The 18434-nt window shown below is 36.0% G+C and overlaps 1 protein-coding gene across 1 annotated transcript in view; it reads left to right on the forward strand.

The window, feature by feature from the left end:
• The window catches only part of NCKAP1 (NCK associated protein 1), a 61283-nt gene that overhangs the window by 22075 nt on the left and 20774 nt on the right, over positions 1-18434 (forward strand). Inside the window, 18 exon segments of the mRNA XM_037396931.1 lie at positions 974-1066; positions 1277-1333; positions 2332-2474; positions 2563-2653; positions 4846-4983; positions 5721-5769; positions 6243-6399; positions 6985-7041; positions 7569-7665; positions 7856-7962; positions 9081-9213; positions 10718-10799; positions 11238-11296; positions 12066-12211; positions 12723-12855; positions 14449-14568; positions 14863-15002; positions 16241-16372. Coding sequence (XP_037252828.1) covers positions 974-1066; positions 1277-1333; positions 2332-2474; positions 2563-2653; positions 4846-4983; positions 5721-5769; positions 6243-6399; positions 6985-7041; positions 7569-7665; positions 7856-7962; positions 9081-9213; positions 10718-10799; positions 11238-11296; positions 12066-12211; positions 12723-12855; positions 14449-14568; positions 14863-15002; positions 16241-16372 — 1934 coding nt within the window.

Consider the following 18434-nt stretch of genomic DNA (forward strand, 5'->3'; position numbering starts at 1 on the left):
AAATCTTGCAGATTTTTGAACGGCCCTTATTCATATTGAGTGTTATGACTGCTTTAACTCATTTCGGTTCATATATCAGGAAGGAGACAATTTGTAGCTAGATACTGCAAGTTAAGTAATTGGATTCTTGCAGTGTTCTGAGACTGTAATACATAGACAAACAGAATGGCTGTTCAGTAACAGCTGCTATTTTTGTGTTCTTAATTGCAATTAAGTGGTCGGTCTGGTTCCTGACAAACATTTTGAAAAATATGGAAATGAAATCATATTTTGGTTGGTTTTAAAAAAAATAAAAAAAATATCTGTGAACTATTTTATGCCTTTGTATTCACATTTGCCTCTTTCATTTTATCCACCAGTGTCTAATGCTAGTGTTTTGCTTCTTTTTTTGTTTCTTTATTTTGTTGCTTTTGTTTGAATGTATTATTGTGTTTATATGGAACTGGTCAAAGAACCGTTACTGTATTTTATGTTTGTATCTACATTTTATTTTGCATGCTTAACGTGGCTTTGCCTGGATATTCTTTTTGGTAAGTTCAGAATTTAAAAGCATAATGTTTTTCTGTAGTAAAGTTCGTAATCTGCCACCTTCTTTTCTCCCACCTCAAGTAATGTTATTTTTTTTGTCATATGGATTTGTGCTCATGTACTGTTCTGCTTTTGCTAATTACACATAGGATAACACTGTTTTCCTAACTACCCATTTTCATCTCTAGCTGAGCTAAACAATATGACTTCGGTACTAATGTGTACTAATTTGACTTCTATCTTCAAAGTATAGTGGCAGCTGTTAAAATTATGTGGTCTGAGAACTCTGTGTGTATCTGAGATGCACAGAACCTCAGCCTTAGAAAACCATGTTAAGGCTTCCTTGTGTAGCCTGATGGTTACTCTGCGCTTCACAGGTATTATTTTTCAGCAGTCTTCTGAAGATCTTCTAAGAACAGCATGCATGTTTATGTTTCTCTTTTAGCAACAGCTTGCTCAGCTCCAGAAAGAAAAATCAGAGATTCTGAAGAACTTGGCATTATACTACTTCACATTTGTTGATGTTATGGAATTTAAGGTAAGATATTACAAATATGTCTGTTGTTTTGTCACACCAGGTTTCTGTATTTTTATTTACGAAATAACATTATATAACAAAATAGCTGAACTTGTAGGTCTGTCCTTAAAGAAAACCAAACAACAAAAGTCTCCATCACTAAGCATAGGAAAGTGATTTACTTAGATTTTTTTTTTTTTTTAAACTAAAGTTATTCCTTTGTTTTTCAAGGACCATGTTTGTGAGCTGCTGAACACTATTGATGTTTGCCAAGTCTTCTTTGATATTGTAAGTTTCTGGGTTTAAAATTTCAAATGCCAGTTAAAAATGTTTCTAATCAGTCCCATGTGGAAAACTAGAAGGATTTGTGTATGTTAGCCCAAGAAATATGACATCTCTAGTTATAAATGCAAGAAAAATAAAAACGCTGCGATGTTCAGATCTCTGAAATTTTATAAAAGCTTGATATCAGGAGATAGAACATTTTAAACAGGCTACTGATGGACAGTAGTAACAGCGTTGTCTGTTACCAGACATACAGATCTTTGTGTAGTTTTTGCTTTATTGCGTCTGCAAGTTGATTCTTAGGGTTTACTGTCATCTGTATGCTTAAGCCACTTAGAGCTCAGAAGACAGGAATTTACTGGTGTCCACCTCAGCTATGTGAGGAGGTCACTTTTGGTGTTCCTAAAACAAGTACAAAAGCAGCTAAAAGTGTTATTAATAAAACGCATAACTAAACCCCAAAACCCCACAACCAAACACTGGAAAACCCCAAACCAGAACCTCAGACACCTTTTCCTCTTGGTTTCTGCTTGCTTGCTTAATGTTCATTTCTAGTTTTAGTCGTTGCTGTAAATTTGGCTGACTCAGGTTCATAATATGAAAGAGGAGTATATATCCTGCGGAATTATGTTACCAGACCAGTGGGATATGTGCTAGCTTTTTACATTACAGAGTCTTTTAAAAATAAAATTCATAGGCAAAGCACTTGCTGACTGCTTAGTAACATCCAAGGAAAGTGTTCCTATTTGTCAGCTAACCTGTGACACTTAAGCCTAAAAAGGATTTATTTGCTTGCTTGCTTGCTTGAATGCAAAGAGTTCTGGGGATTTGAGTGACTAAATTTAAGATTATACAAAGCCTGTATGTAACCAGAACTAAAACTTTGTTCAAGACAGTCCAATGTATTTAAAAAAAAGCTGGAAATTGGTGGAAAGGTAAGGAAAAAGTTTTATGCTTGTTTCTAAAAGTTTTAGAATGACGATTTACTGTTTTTTCTCTAGACTGTAAACTTTGATTTAACAAAGAACTACCTAGATTTGATTATAACCTACACAACTCTAATGATACTGCTGTCTCGAATTGAAGAAAGGAAGGCTATCATTGGACTGTATAACTATGCCCATGAAATGACACATGGAGCAAGGTAAAAATCTGTTATCTAAGAAGTGTTTATAATAATAATGATCATAGTAACAGCTACACCTGAGTGAATTGTTTGTTGTTGCTTTTAGTGACAGAGAATATCCACGCCTTGGCCAGATGATTGTGGATTATGAAAATCCTTTAAAGAAAATGATGGAGGAATTTGTACCTCACAGTAAAGTATGTAACTACTTTTCACAGGCACACAATAATCTTAATTGAGGGAAGCAGAGAGAAAAAAGTAAATGTGCAAGAGTTTGTTTTGTCAAAGGCCAGTCGGTATAAACTTTACAGGTGATTTTACTTACAATGGATGTCTAGGGCTGGGGATTGATAACTGATCAAATAAAAGAACATGTACAAATACAGGAACACTAGAACCTGTTGGTAAGGTTCCATTTTATTCACTAAAGGTTAGGAATTGATTAAAAATCAGTGGTAGGATTTGAGAATACCTACACCTGTGTTCTGTTTTGGTTTACAGTTTGGAATTAAAGAGCTTCCTACTGTTTCTGTGAAACGAGTTTTTTGCTGGTTTACCATCCTAGATTAATGTGTTTTTTCTATTTTGTAACCTGAGGGTTTTTGCTTTGGATTGTCCTTACACTGGGGATCCTGGAGGTCACCGCTGTCTCTTCACTAACAGCTCCTATACTCAAAAGCTGACATTGTGTACCCTGCTCAGTTGACTTCACTAAGTTAAATGACCCCAATTCCTTTAGCATTATCTGTACAAATGTTTTTAAGCTTGCATTCTTACACAGCTGGTTGTGCTGCAGTTTTGTGACGATTTATCAAGGCTGTGTTTTCATAGGATACCTTGGAAAAGTGACAGAAGCCTCACCAAAGTCAGCGTAGATCCTGTTTTATCAATTCCAGCTTGTCCACGAGGCTTGCTACTCTGTCAAAGGAAGCTAGATTTGTTTGATCAGTATTGACCAACTGTTACTTTTAAAGGTGTTAATTTCTAGCTGCTTGCAAATTGATTACCTAACAACTTATTTTGGAATCTTTGGCAGGAGTTTTAACTTAAATACTAAGTTATTGCCTAAAGTTTCTAAGGTTTGGGGTTCTTTTTTCTTCCTATTTTGAAGTCTAGGTACTGGTTGTGTTTTCCTTCTCTAGTCCTCTTGAGATTTTTCTTGTTTTCCTTAAACATTTTAAGGTAGTCACTAAAAGTTCAGAGAGTTTTCCAGCTATTTCACTAAGTTCTCTGAAGTTGAACTGGTTTTGAATACTTCTCATTTGTCTAAATAATCTGTAATCTTACTTTTTTCTTACACTTCCCTCTGCATGATTCCTGTTTTGTTAAGATTTATTTAGCTAAGGAACCCATTTGCAATTTATGTTTTCTCATGCACATCTTCGTAAAGATGCTTTACTTTTCAGTATTATTTTTGTTCATGCACTTGTATTGCATAGCACGCCAGTCCTTTCCCGTGAAACATTTTGTAAAGCCATTTTTTGGTCTGATTTTTGCTGTTCTGCTTACTCTATACAAGAGGTATAAATTGGGGTCAGGCATCCCTTCAGGCGCCGTGCTACAGAAGCACGCACTTAGGTTGTACTCTCATGGAACTGCACACTTAAGTTGTCCTTTCATCATCTCACTGCTTTGAAGTAAACCTGACAGTAGTTTAATCCTTTAAATTAGCTCCAGCAGATGGGGTGGGTTTCCCCCCCCCAGCCCCGACTGACCTTCTTTGCTGGCATAATGCTTAAACTTGGCTCTCTGAGGACTCATACAAGCACCAATATTGATGCAAGAGAGAGGGAAAAGGCGTAGGACCACACTTACTCAGATAAGCTTTATCTGCTGTGAAGATGCTCCTGTGGACAGTAGCTGCTCAAAATAATTATAATTTGTTAACAAAGAGGGAAGGACATATGAAGGACTAAATAAAGTAGCAGAGAAGGAAACAATGCAATAATTGGGGTGCTTGACTAAATAGTGAACAACTTCCAGTTGTACGTGACAGATTTGTAGTCCCCTATTGATTTTTTTCATGTCCTCTAATTCTGAACTCAGAAATTCTATAACTCTGATTAAAAATTAAAAAAAATAATAATCAAACCTTCCTGCTTCTCTCTGTTCTTCCCTTACCCTGAAATAGTCTTTATATGTGAAATAAACTAGATGCAGTGGGTTTTAATCTCAAGTTTAATTTCAGGACTAGTTCAGTAAAATGTCTTGATTATTGTTAGTAATCATACTGAGAAGATAGCACTACTGGTAAAATAGTACTTAGTGTCTCTTGTGCCTGGAGTATGGCAGTGTCAATATACAGCTCACAAAATGAGGTAAAGAACTTGCATATTTATCCAAGACTGAGCCTTGACATATTCAAACTAATAATTGATCTCCTTTTTAGTCCCTTTCAGATGCTCTGATTTCACTCCAGATGGTCTATCCTCGAAGAAATCTCTCAGCTGACCAGTGGAGAAACGCACAACTACTGAGCCTTATCAGTGCCCCCAGTACAATGCTTAATCCTGCACAGTCTGACACAGTATGGTCTTTTAATTTGTGTTACATGATAAAGTTAAGCAAAGTTTTCCATAAAATAATGTGGGGGGTGTCATTTTCTGTTTGATTACCTTTATGTGGCTTTTAATCAGAGAAGTAAATAGTCTGGTTAGGAGAGCTGAATAGTTCAGTACAGGGGAAGAGCTTTCTTGCGTTAATTAAAGCTTCTCTTGTGTTAGCTCATGCCTTCGTTTCCAGTATTTAATAACCAAAAGATGAAGAGAAGCAATGTTAACTTCTGCAGTGTAGAAGGAAGGGGTCCTGCATAATCTCAGATGTTTATGGGCCAACAGACCAAAAATCAGAACTGATACTTTCTTTAAAACCTTTACTGTTTGCATTTGCTACCTGAGTTGTGATATGAATGGTCATCTTTCTGAACAAAATTCAAGCATTAACAGCTGTCCGGTTGTGGATAGTATATGTCAAAAGCCTTTTGTTCTTAAATATTCTTAAATACAATGTTTGTGAAGCTAAACATTTTGTTAAAATTTGTTCACTGTTTTGTTCAAGGTATTGGAGGGTATGGAAGCTGATTTAATGTTCAAACCATCCATTTCCAAAGGGATTAAGCAGTGCTCTGTTAGTAACCAGCAGCAGTCTTCCATGATTCCTCAGCATTTAAGGCTTTATTTCTCTCGTTTTCTAAAGAGTACTTCTCATGAAATGTATTGTCTTTTATATAATAAGTTTGCTACAAATTACTGTTTTTTCCAACAGATGCCATGTGAATACCTCTCACTGGATGCAATGGAAAAATGGATCATTTGTGAGTAAAAATTGGCTCATGGTTGTATTTAAAAAAAAAAAAAGTTAACATTTGAAGGATTACTTACTTTTCTGTACTGTTCAAAAGCTGTTGTATTCATATCAGATTATAGGGAACTTGATTAAATCTCATTTGTACGTATCAGTGAAGTTAGAATTCAATGCATACTGCTAGAATGGAGTTTGTCAGCAATTTATTCCAGACTTTGACTAAAACTGAGGGCTTGAGTAATTCTAATGAAAATAGCAGCATAGTATCAGCATTAAATAATTCATGTTACAAAAATATTACAACAATACCTCCACCAGAAGAGTGTGGGTTATTTTTTATATGAAAAATGCTGTTATCCATTAAACAGTTTGTTAATGAATTATTTGAGCTATTTAAGAGAAAATGCTTTATAATCTCACTGTTCTTTTACTGTCTTTGTGCATCTGCTTTGTGACATCCATCATCAATGTGAACTTTTGAAGTTGGATTTATTTTGTGCCATGGAATCCTAAATAGTGATGCTACAGCTTTGAACCTTTGGAAACTTGCACTTCAAAGCAGCTCTTGCTTGGCTCTGTTTCGAGATGAAGTATTCCATATTCACAAAGCTGCAGAAGACCTGTTTGTAAACATACGAGGGTAAGTTTTCATTCTCTTTTTCTCCTTTCAGAACCTCTTGGTTGTTTTGAAAATGTTACTTCTACTTCATGTAAGTTTTGCTTAAGGATGGTCAGTACACGAACGTTTTTGCGTAGTAACTCGACAGTTTCTTTAACGCGTAACTTTCAGGAGCCTGATTTCATAACCATCATGCCTTTTTTTATCTTTGTTCTGGAAAAGTCTGGTGAATCAGTCTCTGAAATGGCAAAAGTTAAAATAAACGATTGCACCCGCAAATCTTAATCTAGTGGAGAGAAATGATGCTGTGAATGTAGAGTTTGCTTGAAAAATTGCATCTGTCTGCCACTGTTTCTGCAGTATATCGTATGAAAACTCAGAGAAACAAAGTGGAGACCTTTATCAGTGAACACCGGGAGCACTTCAGTAGAGGGTATTTTTGGTTTGGGTATCCAGTTTTGGCGTTTAGCTCTGATAAGGGAAATAAGTCTTGTGTGAGCTTTTTGCTGTATCCTGCTTGCTGTGGCAGTGCAGTTCCTCTCAAGTCCCACTCTGCTGTTCCTAAATTGATACTTACTACCATATTGGATTGTTTTTTACTTGTAGCTACAACAAGCGTATTAATGACATCAGAGAGTGCAAAGAAGCTGCTGTTTCACATGCGTAAGTGCCTTACACAGTTTTACTGACACTTTAGTGTTGGTTTTCCGAAGTTATAAAGAAGGTAGAAACAGCATTTGTTGAATGCTGAACTAGTTGTGCATTTTGAAGCGAGATGATGTAGCAATTGTTCTTTTAAATCTGAAATTGCTTAATTCCATTATCAACTTAACTTCCAAGTTTTAGATTATTTTCTTATGTTATCAGGATGGAAGCATTTAGTTTATTTGCCCTTTATTTTTCTCTAATTAATGTGAATGCAAATAACATAGAAATGTTTTAGTGGAGTCAAGTGCACAGTATAGAGCAGGGACAGAGAGAGAACTTGGGTTTGAATTGAACCCTACTTCAGTAATATACAGCATTGGTGGTGGGGATGCTAACTTTAATTGAACCACATCCTTTGAAATACTGAACTTTTGAAGCTGGCATGGTACGAGCTGCCTGTGCTAGGGCTTAAATAGTTGGGAAAATCAAATGTTCTGTCCTTAGCCCAGTGAGTGATGTCTCAGTTTGTTGTTTTGATGCAGCGGTTCAATGCATAGAGAGAGACGCAAGTTTTTACGTTCTGCACTCAAAGAACTGGCTACTGTCCTGTCTGATCAGCCAGGCCTGTTGGGTCCCAAGGTAATTATGGTTCTTGTGATTTGTGTTTATGCAATCTTAGAATGTGTTTCTCAGTGATAGTATGACATTCAGTTTGTTTGAGGGAAAAAAACCCCACTCTTAGAGAGAAAACCTACTTAGATTTTAAGATTTGTTGTTAGAGACTAGTTGCCTCTTAGTGGGCACAAGCTAACTGTTGTATCTTTTTCAGGCACTTTTTGTATTTATGGCATTATCCTTTGCTCGTGATGAAATTATTTGGCTTCTTCGTCATGCAGATAATATGCCAAAGAAGAGTGCAGATGATTTCATAGATAAGTATGTTAATTTTTACTGTGATATCTTAAATATTTATGAGAATCTCACAGACAAAATGCATTTGAAGGCAAGGGAACCTCATAAAAAGGTGGCTATATAGAAGAGCTGGGACTGCTCAGAAAATCTTTACCTGGGTCTGTTAAGCTTCCCATCAAAACATAGTAGTATTGTGTTAGAAATGGGAGCACATCAGTGAAAATTGGTTTTCTGCAGAAAATTTCAAAAACAAAAATATTTTGTAAAATTTTTATGCATTTTTTCCCTTCGAATAAGCAAAAATAAAGCTTTCTTGTGTCTTCAGCGTTACTGATTTTTGCATTGAGCAAATCCATGGTGGGGAGAAGGAAACTGTCAAAAAGCTTGATTTTTTCATTTGTAGAATGTTGCTTGTGTTGTAGCAAAACTGTCTTTTCAATTGGGTAAGGTTTGTTTATATAATACAGCATTAGTTCATAATAAACAGAAGGTAAAAAGTGGGATTACGAGTGTGGGTGGATAGGCAGAAGACCATGAGTTGTCTTTGAGTTGTTTTCAAGATTACTGAACACAAGACTGAACTGAAAGTCTGTATATTGACTGCAGGAGTTCAAACAACTGACATTGTTGTCACAAGGCCATTTCTACAGCTGGAGTAGGAAAACCTTGGGTTTTCTTCACTGAGTTTAAGTGCTGGGGAGGGATGGAGGTCCCAGAGCCTCTCTGAAACAACCTGTGCAAGTATTTAACCATCCTCATGGTTTAAGAAAACAGTATAGAAAAGCAGTTATTACAGTTGTATTTTTCAGATTTAAACACTTGGAGGAAAAACATTTTTTCAAATTGAGCATTATAGAAGGGCTTCTTACACTTAAGCGAATGCTTACAGAAACCTTTGAGGATTACTGTGATGATGTCCTGCTAACTTCTGTTGAGTGGATTTTACCTTGCAGAGAAAATAACCAGCGTAGACTAATTTATAATGAGAACAAATACTTTCATACAAAAATTACCTATTAATAATAGTTTTAAAAGCAAGGTATAGGAGGAAGTCCCCTTGAGAAGCATTCCGCTGATAGAAATCGGGTTTAATATTTTGGATGCTTCACATCTGTGAGCTTTTCCTTGTCTTCTTTGCCTAGACACATAGCCGAGCTAATATTCTACATGGAGGAGCTCAGAGCACATGTGCGAAAATACGGACCAGTGATGCAGAGATACTATGTACAGTATCTCTCTGGCTTTGATGCAGTGGTCTTAAATGAGCTTGTTCAGGTATGGCAAGGCTGTGGGTTTTGGGTTTTCAAACGCAGACTTTAAAAAGGGCTTGTTGTCCAAAATGATTTCATGAAGCGTGTCCTGGCTTATGGATTTTGATGAACATTATGGAATACGTTACTGTTTAATTCTGGGATTTCGAGTTGTACTTCTGGTTCCTAAATGAATACTTATTAAGCAGTGTTATGTTTAGAGACAATGAAACAGGTACTGCCACTGAAGGAGTATTGTAGAAACTTTTTCTTACTTGGCCTGACAAAGAGATGATAGGCTTCCTGAGCTGTTTTGGTTTTATTTCCTAGTGACCACTAGATGGAGTGCAAATTTTGTGGCTAGGTCAGCTACTCAAACCTGACAAGTTTGTACTGCAAGCTTTTTTGTTGTGTTCAAAAATTAATTTCAGACTTCAAGCATTATATCAATTGCCAGAAGGTGGAACTTATGTACTCTACTATCTACTTAAACAAACTATTTGAACAGTTTAAATACCAGTTTGTATTACTGTCTAAATTATTAAATGTAATGGAATCCTTGGGTTTACTTGCAATACCAAAATATCTGTATTTGGGGTTTTTTTGCTTATAACTCAAAAAAAAAAATCACGAAAAAAAATCTGTTAACCTGTAAGTATACAGAGTGACAGAATTAAATATTTTTTACACTTGTTACTCATACCTGGGAAATTACTTCCTAGATTCAGTGAATGGCTTCTAAATGCTGTACAAGTGGCACAAGCATCCTGTGTTTAGCTAGGATAATCCTGAGGATCAAACTGTGAAATGAAGAAAAAATAATTGGCTTGAATTTTAGCTGTACTTAATTCATAATGGGTATCAAGCACAGGACAAATGATTGAGTGATAATTTGGATTTTTCAGCCTTTAGGTTAAAAAGTCAGTCACAGCTGGGATTATGAGAAATTTCTGTATCGTGTTGTTTTAATAGAAATATGACTTTACTAGTTGCTGAAACTACTTTTTCATGACCTTGCATTTTGTAAAAATGGAAAACTTATTAGCTCATCTTTCAGGTGGTATTAATTGTTGAAATCAATGTTAGTAAAAAAAACTGTTGAGAAAGTTTTGAGATGCTGATGCAGGCTCTGTTAAATCCTGCCATGGGCATATTTTATTTGCAGACAGGTTAGGTGGCTGGAGAGGTTCAGAAAAATGTTTGGTGCCTGATGTTTAAGAGCAAAATGTTTGTTGTCCATTTTGTAAATGACTACAACCTGAAAATGCATGGGCACGTTTACTGACAGATTTTTCTGTTTTGAGCAGATGTTGGTTTGTAAGCAAGCTTTTCTAGATATTTGTCATCAACCAATGAATTAAAAAGTGAAAGCTGAAAGCTGTTAAATAGCACTGTTTGAAATATGTTAATGATTAAGCTACCCTGTGTAAGTTCTCGTACATTTCAGACTATAGCTGATAATTTGGGCATGGGTATTGACACTGTCTCATAAACCAAGTTTGAAATAATAGCAATGTTATTTATTTTAGAATCTTTCAGTTTGCCCAGAGGATGAATCAATCATCATGTCCTCTTTTGTAAACACAATGACTTCACTAAGTGTGAAACAAGGTAAGTTTAAATGAATTTGGGAAAACAGTAACAGAATGGCAGATACCTCTTCATCACTTTGATTCATGCAATCAGTAAAAGCAGATAATTTGCCTAAACTGAATTTGTTCCCTTGTTTCTTTTTGGTTATGGTACCTGCTTCTTGTTGTGTGTCCCTTTTCTAGGGCAGCTCTATGTAGATAGAGCTTTTTGAAGAATGCTCTTGGGAGGTAATCCTGCCTTTTAATTTAGAAAGCATATTACACGTATTTTCATCTAGATATTTTAATTTCTATCAGCGTGACTGTGTTGGATTGAAATACTTAGGTAGAAGCATGAAGTTCAGTACCGAAGTAATTCTTGAGTACTTTGGGTTTTTTTAGAATGTCTGACATAGTATATCTGAATTTATAGTTGTTTACCTAAAGGTTTTATGTTCTGTATTTTTCCCTGATGCAGTTGAAGATGGAGAGGTATTTGACTTCAGAGGAATGAGATTAGATTGGTTTAGATTGCAGGTAAGACTTTGTAAATATATGTGACAATTCACTAACTTAAACCCCAAATGTTTCATAAATTACTGCACTTCTAGATTACTCTCACGCTGCAAGTGGATAACAGGCTATCGTACAGTAACCTACTCTCTTAAAATCAAACGCTTAAGCAGATAATTTGCTACACTTTAATGTAATTTTGTCTGCATTGCATACTTTTTGCATATCATTCTTTGGGGTGTTTATAATGGTTCGGAAATAGAATGTGTTGAGGATGAGCAGTTTGCTGGCAGCTGTGCGCTGTATGGAGTGTGATTCAGTCTGCCCAGCCAGGGGAAGGTAAGAGACTGTGAGAAAATAACATTCAGTTAGATTGCTCCTGTGCTTGCAGTAACAGTATCTTCAATTAATAAAGGGGGAGGTACTGTTTAGACTGTAAATGAATTGTTTCAAGATCAGATAGCATGTAATTTTGGTATTTTCAGAACACACAAGTCTCTTTCTTGCTTTCCAAAATCTGATTGTTAAAGTAGGGGTTCACAAGTGCACATTTGTGTTTTGTCAGTACATTTGTTCTACGGTTTATCTGTGAATTCAAGTGACATTTGGAGACTTTGTGGAGAGGCAGTTTACTTAAGTTATAGCAGAAAGATAAAATAGTCTATCCATGGTCTTAAGTACACAGGCAACTTGTGCATAGCGTAATCGGTATCTTAACATTTGTATTGGGCAGTAGTAATGGAATTTACAAAAAAGCGGCTGTAGATATAACAATTTTCTTGTGTCTTTCCAGGCCTACACCAGTGTTTCTAAAGCTTCACTTAGTCTTGCAGACCATAGAGAACTAGGAAAAATGATGAACACAATCATTTTCCACACAAAGATGGTGGATTCTTTAGTGGAGATGTTGGTTGAAACCTCAGATCTTTCTATATTTTGGTATGTTACTAACCTGACTGTAGAAGCTTTTTGGTTGGTTTGTCCTTGGAAGTGTAATTTTTAAATAGCAAAAGCTTTTTATTATTTATTGTTTGGTTGGTCCTTGAAAGTCTAATTTTTAAATAGCAAACTCTGTAGGAAGATAGAACAGTGGGAGAATCAATTAGTTTCATCAGAATTAGTTTGATAAAAGTATTTCTGAAGATCTGTCAGGAGAGATTCTTCAGGCAGTCACATAAATGATCTGGGGTCATTTGCAGATTTTGCTTTAATACTGTTCTGAAAAAGGTGCAAGTTTTTGCAGTGGCACACATCAGAATAAAAATACGATAATAGAGAGATGCAAATAAAATGCATAAGAAGCAAATGCAGAAACCAAACTTCTTTGAAAGCATGGTGCAGTTTTTGGTATAACTACAAATCTGACGCTAATACCACATTTGAATTGTGTGAAGTAGACTTTATTTGCAGCAAAATTATGTGTTCCATCTAAATGTCTATTTCTGATCAGTTTTTATAGTCGTGCTTTTGAGAAGATGTTTCAGCAGTGTTTGGAGCTTCCCTCTCAATCAAGATACTCGATTGCATTCCCACTGCTTTGTACTCATTTTATGAGCTGTACACATGAGCTGTGCCCAGAAGAGGTAATTTTTAAATATATTGTCTTAGTTATTTTCATATCTCATTTAAAGTAGGGAGGACTGGAGCTGAACACCACAAGAAGGCAATATAAGGTTGAGGCAGGAGAGCCTGGTAAAAAGGGAAGCAAAACAAGTGGATACCTTCTTATGTGATTCTTCACCCATGGATCTCAAAAACCTTTTCTGAAATGAGCAAGCATTATCACCTTTGCTTGAATGATCATTAGCAAACTCATGTGCAAAGGTTAGATGACTCTTCTGGGGTCGTTTAGGCTTAGATGCTAATAAACCCCATACGTCTGTTAAAACAGTGTTGTTTTCAAATGGTCTATAAACTCGTCGTTAGAAAAAGGAAATAGGAAGTTGGGAGTTCTCTATGGTTTGTTATAAATAGGGTTTATTCAGTAAGAATTTTTTTTTTAAAAGAAGATCTTAAATGAAATGGACGCTTTGTTAAAGGAAGTAGTTTGATTCTGAGGAAATTCTATTTTTTATTGTAATGAAATAGATCCTTCAGACCATTTCCTGTATGTCCACTGGAATTACTCTGGGGGTTAACTTGGCCAGTTTTGTATAGCGCTCATGAAAGTGTATTTTCATTCTTAACAGTGCTCATCTGAAACAATGAGATGAATAAGATCTATAGTAATACGCACGATGTGGGTTTTTCTTATTTAAACATTAAATCCTTTTCTGCTATACTTCCATCTTGATGTATGTCTATCATTATTTTCCATGTATACTTTGCTTTAAACAGTTGCAAAGTATTTATACTAGACAACCATTTAAAAGTTTACAGGAAAGCTTCCCTTCAGGACAAGAGATGTCTTTCAGAACAATTATAGTAACAGTGAGGAGTCAGTAGCCAAAGTCCACTGTACACTAGTTACTGTGAATTCAGCTGCAGCAAGCACAATTTGCTACATCCAGCAGAACTCTGAATTCAATATCTGAATTGTATGACTTAGTAATTATTATCATTTTGGAAAAATAATCCTCACTGTGCTGTGTACAATGTGTGGTAGTGTGGCTGTTGGAAAATAAACATTAGTGGTGAAAGAAGGATTTCAGTGGGACAGAGGCTGTGCTTGTGCAGATCTAGTGACAAAGGACCTGAATCCAGAAATTAATGCAGCAGGGCTTCATTACTGGCTTTTTGCAGTGTATGAAGGACGCTGTTCTTTCTCTATAGTTTGAGCTGCATGCTTTTTTTCTCCTTGATTTAGTATTTGGTACAAATTAATGAAGAGGAGATTCACAGAAACTTTGAGTATTGGACACGTTAAAGGGGATTTGGTCCAAAATTAAGCATGAAAACCTACTTTTAAAAACCTTTTTGCCTCCTACAGAAAATGTTTTGCAAATTGTAGTAAGCAAAAATTTTTTAATGATGATGTGCCATGTCACTGACTTCGGGGGGGGGGTGTGTGTGGGAACAACCCTGAAGCTGGTATTATTGAGGACTAACTGATTTATTTCTCACACCCTAATTACATGATTAGGTGAACTGCTGTCTGCAGTACCTTGTGTCTTCTGTGAATATTGTAGGACTATGGGAAACTGAAAATCAGACTTCTTTTTTTTCTTCTTCAACAGAGACATCATATTGGAGATCGTAGTCTTTCCTTGTGTAACATGTTCTTGGATGAAATGGCTAAGCAAGCTCGAAATCTTATCACAGACATTTGCACAGAACAGTGTACACTGAGTGATCAGGTGAGTGTTGTGTCTGTTTTAATTGGCCTTCAAGATTCTTTCTGTTCAACTTTCTGAATATTTATGGTTCTATTTACCGTTCACTTTATTTTTCTGTTCTCGAGTATTTTTCTGTTTATAAAATGGAAGGTGATTGAGGGAAAACTTTTTGATAGTAAAACCTTGTAGTTAGTAGTCAAAGGAAGAGCGTGTTACTTCTGTGATGGTCTCCACTTGGACCATAAGCTTGTTTTATCTCATAGCTGCTAGAAAGTTGTATTTTAATTTGGAGGGACTGTTTCTTTTTCTTACTAGTTGCTGCCAAAGCATTGTGCCAAAACCATCAGTCAAGCAGTGAACAAAAAGTCAAAGAAACAGACTGGAAAGAAAGGAGAACCTGAAAGGGAGAAACCAGGAGTAGAAAGCATGAGGAAAAACAGATTGGTTGTGACAAAGTAAGCCGCCTCTTCTGTTCCTTTCACCTTGAATCCCAAGTCAAAACATGTGTTGTACATATTGAATGCTGCTTGCTTAATTTATTTGAGTAGGTTTAATTGACTGTAAACACAACAGCTTTGTAGTTTGTGAGCGTATGATGCTCCTGTAGCTTGTATAGAGACTGAATTCTGTTACATAGAGCAATAGGAGGAACATATATGTCTTGAATTTATGCCCTTTGCCATTTCCTTTCTGAGCAGAAAGAATCCCTGTGCTGCAGCTAGGTTTCCTGTATAGTCATAGTAATTGTTGTGGAAGTGAGGGTCCAAGGAGTGGATGCTATCTTCGATTCTGCCTTGCTTTAACACTTAACTAGGTAAAGTACAGGCTGGGCTGGAAGTTCTTGCTGCCAAAAGGCTGTTTGCTGTCTTCAGCTCCTGGGATGGAGTTGAGGGTCCAGTGCCTGTACTAGCTGGGGAAGGTTTCCTTGCTGGTGGCTATAGAAAAACTGAAAACACCAGCAAAGCGGTAACAAACCCAACAAACCCAACAGAAAGTGAAGAGGAGATTAATAAATACTGGTGTGTAAGAGATAATAGGGGAGGAAAAGGTAGGAGATAATTTGTTAGGATGGTTCGGAGGACAAGATGGTAGAGTGATAAAAGTATGACGAGGAAGGAAGCAAAGGAAAGGAAACAATAAATGGTTAGTGTTGTGGCTGGGAGTACCTAAACACACACGCTGCTGAAGGGGAAGTGGTTTTGCTGCAGTTGCAACAACCAAACATCAGAGAACGGTAAAGATTAAAGAAGTTGAGAGAAAAGAACTTGTAGCTTAAGATTCCCTCCCCTAATATTTTTTAAACTTTTAGTACCAGCTAGTAGCAAACATTACAAGTATTGCTTAGTTTGGGGGGGTGGGGGGGGAAGCTTAATAATAGACTGTTCTTTTTGAGGGAAAATTATATGTATTTTAATGTATTATGTATATAAAAAAAAAGTGTATATATCTCACATAGCTGTATGTGGTGCAGATCAGTAGGCAGTTGTAGGATGTGTTCTTGCCCGAAATACTGGTTTTCAAATAAGCTAGAAAACTTTTTTTGATAAAAGTCTCAAAGCAGAAAAATATAATGAAAGGAAGAGTTAGAGCTGTACCTGCTCTTGAGGTGTCTGCCATCCAGCGTGTGCTTTCTATGATAAATACATTGTTACATTAAATATTTTTCTCAATTTCTTGTTGCCTGTTCTTAAAGCCTGGACAAACTGCACACTGCACTTTCTGAGCTCTGCTTCTCAATCAATTACGTACCAAACATGGTGGTTTGGGAACACACATTTACCCCAAGAGAATATTTAACGTCTCACCTGGAAATCCGCTTTACCAAGTAAGAAATACTGTAAGGTCTTCATATACAAGATAAGTCTTTGCTGATTTGGTGTTGGAAGCATTGTATACTTATTACATAAAGCTAGTTTTTAAAGGTGGATTGCAAAACTCGTAAGTCATGACAGTGACTAAAATGACAAGTAAGTTACGTGTGCAGGCATACACAGTTGTTAGTTCCTATTTTAAAACAAAATATATTGAAATTCACATCACCTGTTTGACAGCCTGATCCTGCATTCCTAGTCCTGTGTATTTTGTAGGAGTTAGTGATGCCTACTTCTAGGCAGTTATGAAGACTGTCTTCCCACCATTCTTTTGCACAGTGCTGGATTGTTTCAAGTGTTTGAGTTTACTGGCTTGCTGGAAGGAAATCTAAAAATCTAGAACTCGAGACCTGACCAAGCCAACTGAGAAGATCCTACAGTTGCCCCTCCCCCTTTTTCTTAAAATAAAAAGTGTTGCCACTTAGTATTCCTGTCCTTACCTTGATCTTTCCGACATTATTTATAGAAATAGGCAAATGGCAGCTTCTGGAGAGGACTTCATACTAATGCGGCCAGCTATCCTAGTTGTATTTTATGCCAAGGATTACTAGTTACATATTTCAAGCAGTGTATAAAGACTTAATAAAGTTTTAATCATCAAGACATCTCGGGTCACTAGAGCACTCTGTCTTTCAAGTAAGACAAGGTGGCATAAAAATGAAGATAACTTCATGACTTTGCAAGTAGTCAGCTGTAATCTTCAAGTTTATGAATGTAGACCAGTGTTGGTTAGTTGTGCTTGCCTTTTTTTTTTTTTTTTTTTTTTTTTTTTTTTTTTTTTTTTGTGGATTGGGCTGAAGCCACAGGCAGATGACTTTAGGAGACTGCTTTCCTTTTTCTTGCCTCAGTAAAGAAATGAGAATTGTTAGCCAAACAGAATAAATGTTCTATTTACAATTGTTTTTCAGATATTTAAGTAGTGTTTCTTATAAAGGCTTGCAGGTTTTTTTTTTTCAATAAAGTGTTAGCGTGTCAGTGTTAGGAGTTTTTTTGTTTACTGTTCTAACGCGCAATTTCATGTATGATTGGACTGGAGCATATTATGCCACTTAATCTTGTAGTAATAGCAATTTCAAATTGATTTGAAAACAAAAGAGAGACTGCCTCAGAAGTAAACTTGTGAAAGTAGACTTACTTACACATTTTGAAGCAACATCAAAAAGTTACTTAAGTTCGTGTTCTTCAGAATGACTTGTCCTGTTCACCTCTGGTGAAGGTGGTAATTTACTAGTTTGTTTGTTTGTTTAGGGGGTGGGGTGTGTTTGGCTTTTTTTGTTTGGCTTTTGTTCTGCCTTTGAAAGTTAGATACCACTGAGCTTAGCTCTGGAAGTCTGAGACCATTATAAGCCTAAAATGAGGTATTTGTTTACTAAGATGACTTTGTTTATTTTAAGGACCCCCAATACAGTTTGCTTGAGAGTTTGGTTTTAGTGACATGCTGGGTAAAGTCCATGTCCATTTATGTTAAAAGGGAATATACAGTCCTTTGTGCAGTTCTGATATAAATTAAAAGCTAGCCTGATGTACAGAACATCTGTTATTAGAAGCCTGGTTTTATTTATAGTGAGAATTTGAACAAATCAAAGTATGTCCTGCGATTTCTTGACTTTTTGATTCAAGATAGAAATCACTGTGTCAGCTAAAGGGAGACTTGTTTTTCATTAAGATGATTCTTATTTATTTACTTAACATACACCCAAATTTTTAAACTTGTGTATACAAGTATAACTGAAGCTTACTTTCCAAATGATATAAAAGTATTTTGTTTTATCTACTTAAAAGATAATTGCTGAGAGGTGTTAGCTGTTGAAAGCAGAGCTTCTGGTAACTTTCTTGAAAAGTTATTTAAACAGTTAAAATGTAACTTAAAAAAAAGTATGCTTTAGGAAGCTGCCTGTATTGCAGAAGAGAGGAGATCTTTCACGATAACACTGAGATTTATTATTTTTTTTTTAATACTCTGAGCTGAGACAGAAGGAAGAGAGATTAAATGGTATGGTGTATGTCTTACAAAAT

The sequence above is a fragment of the Falco rusticolus genome, chromosome 8 (assembly GCF_015220075.1).
Source record: "Falco rusticolus isolate bFalRus1 chromosome 8, bFalRus1.pri, whole genome shotgun sequence".
NCBI classification, from domain to species: Eukaryota; Metazoa; Chordata; class Aves; order Falconiformes; family Falconidae; genus Falco; species Falco rusticolus.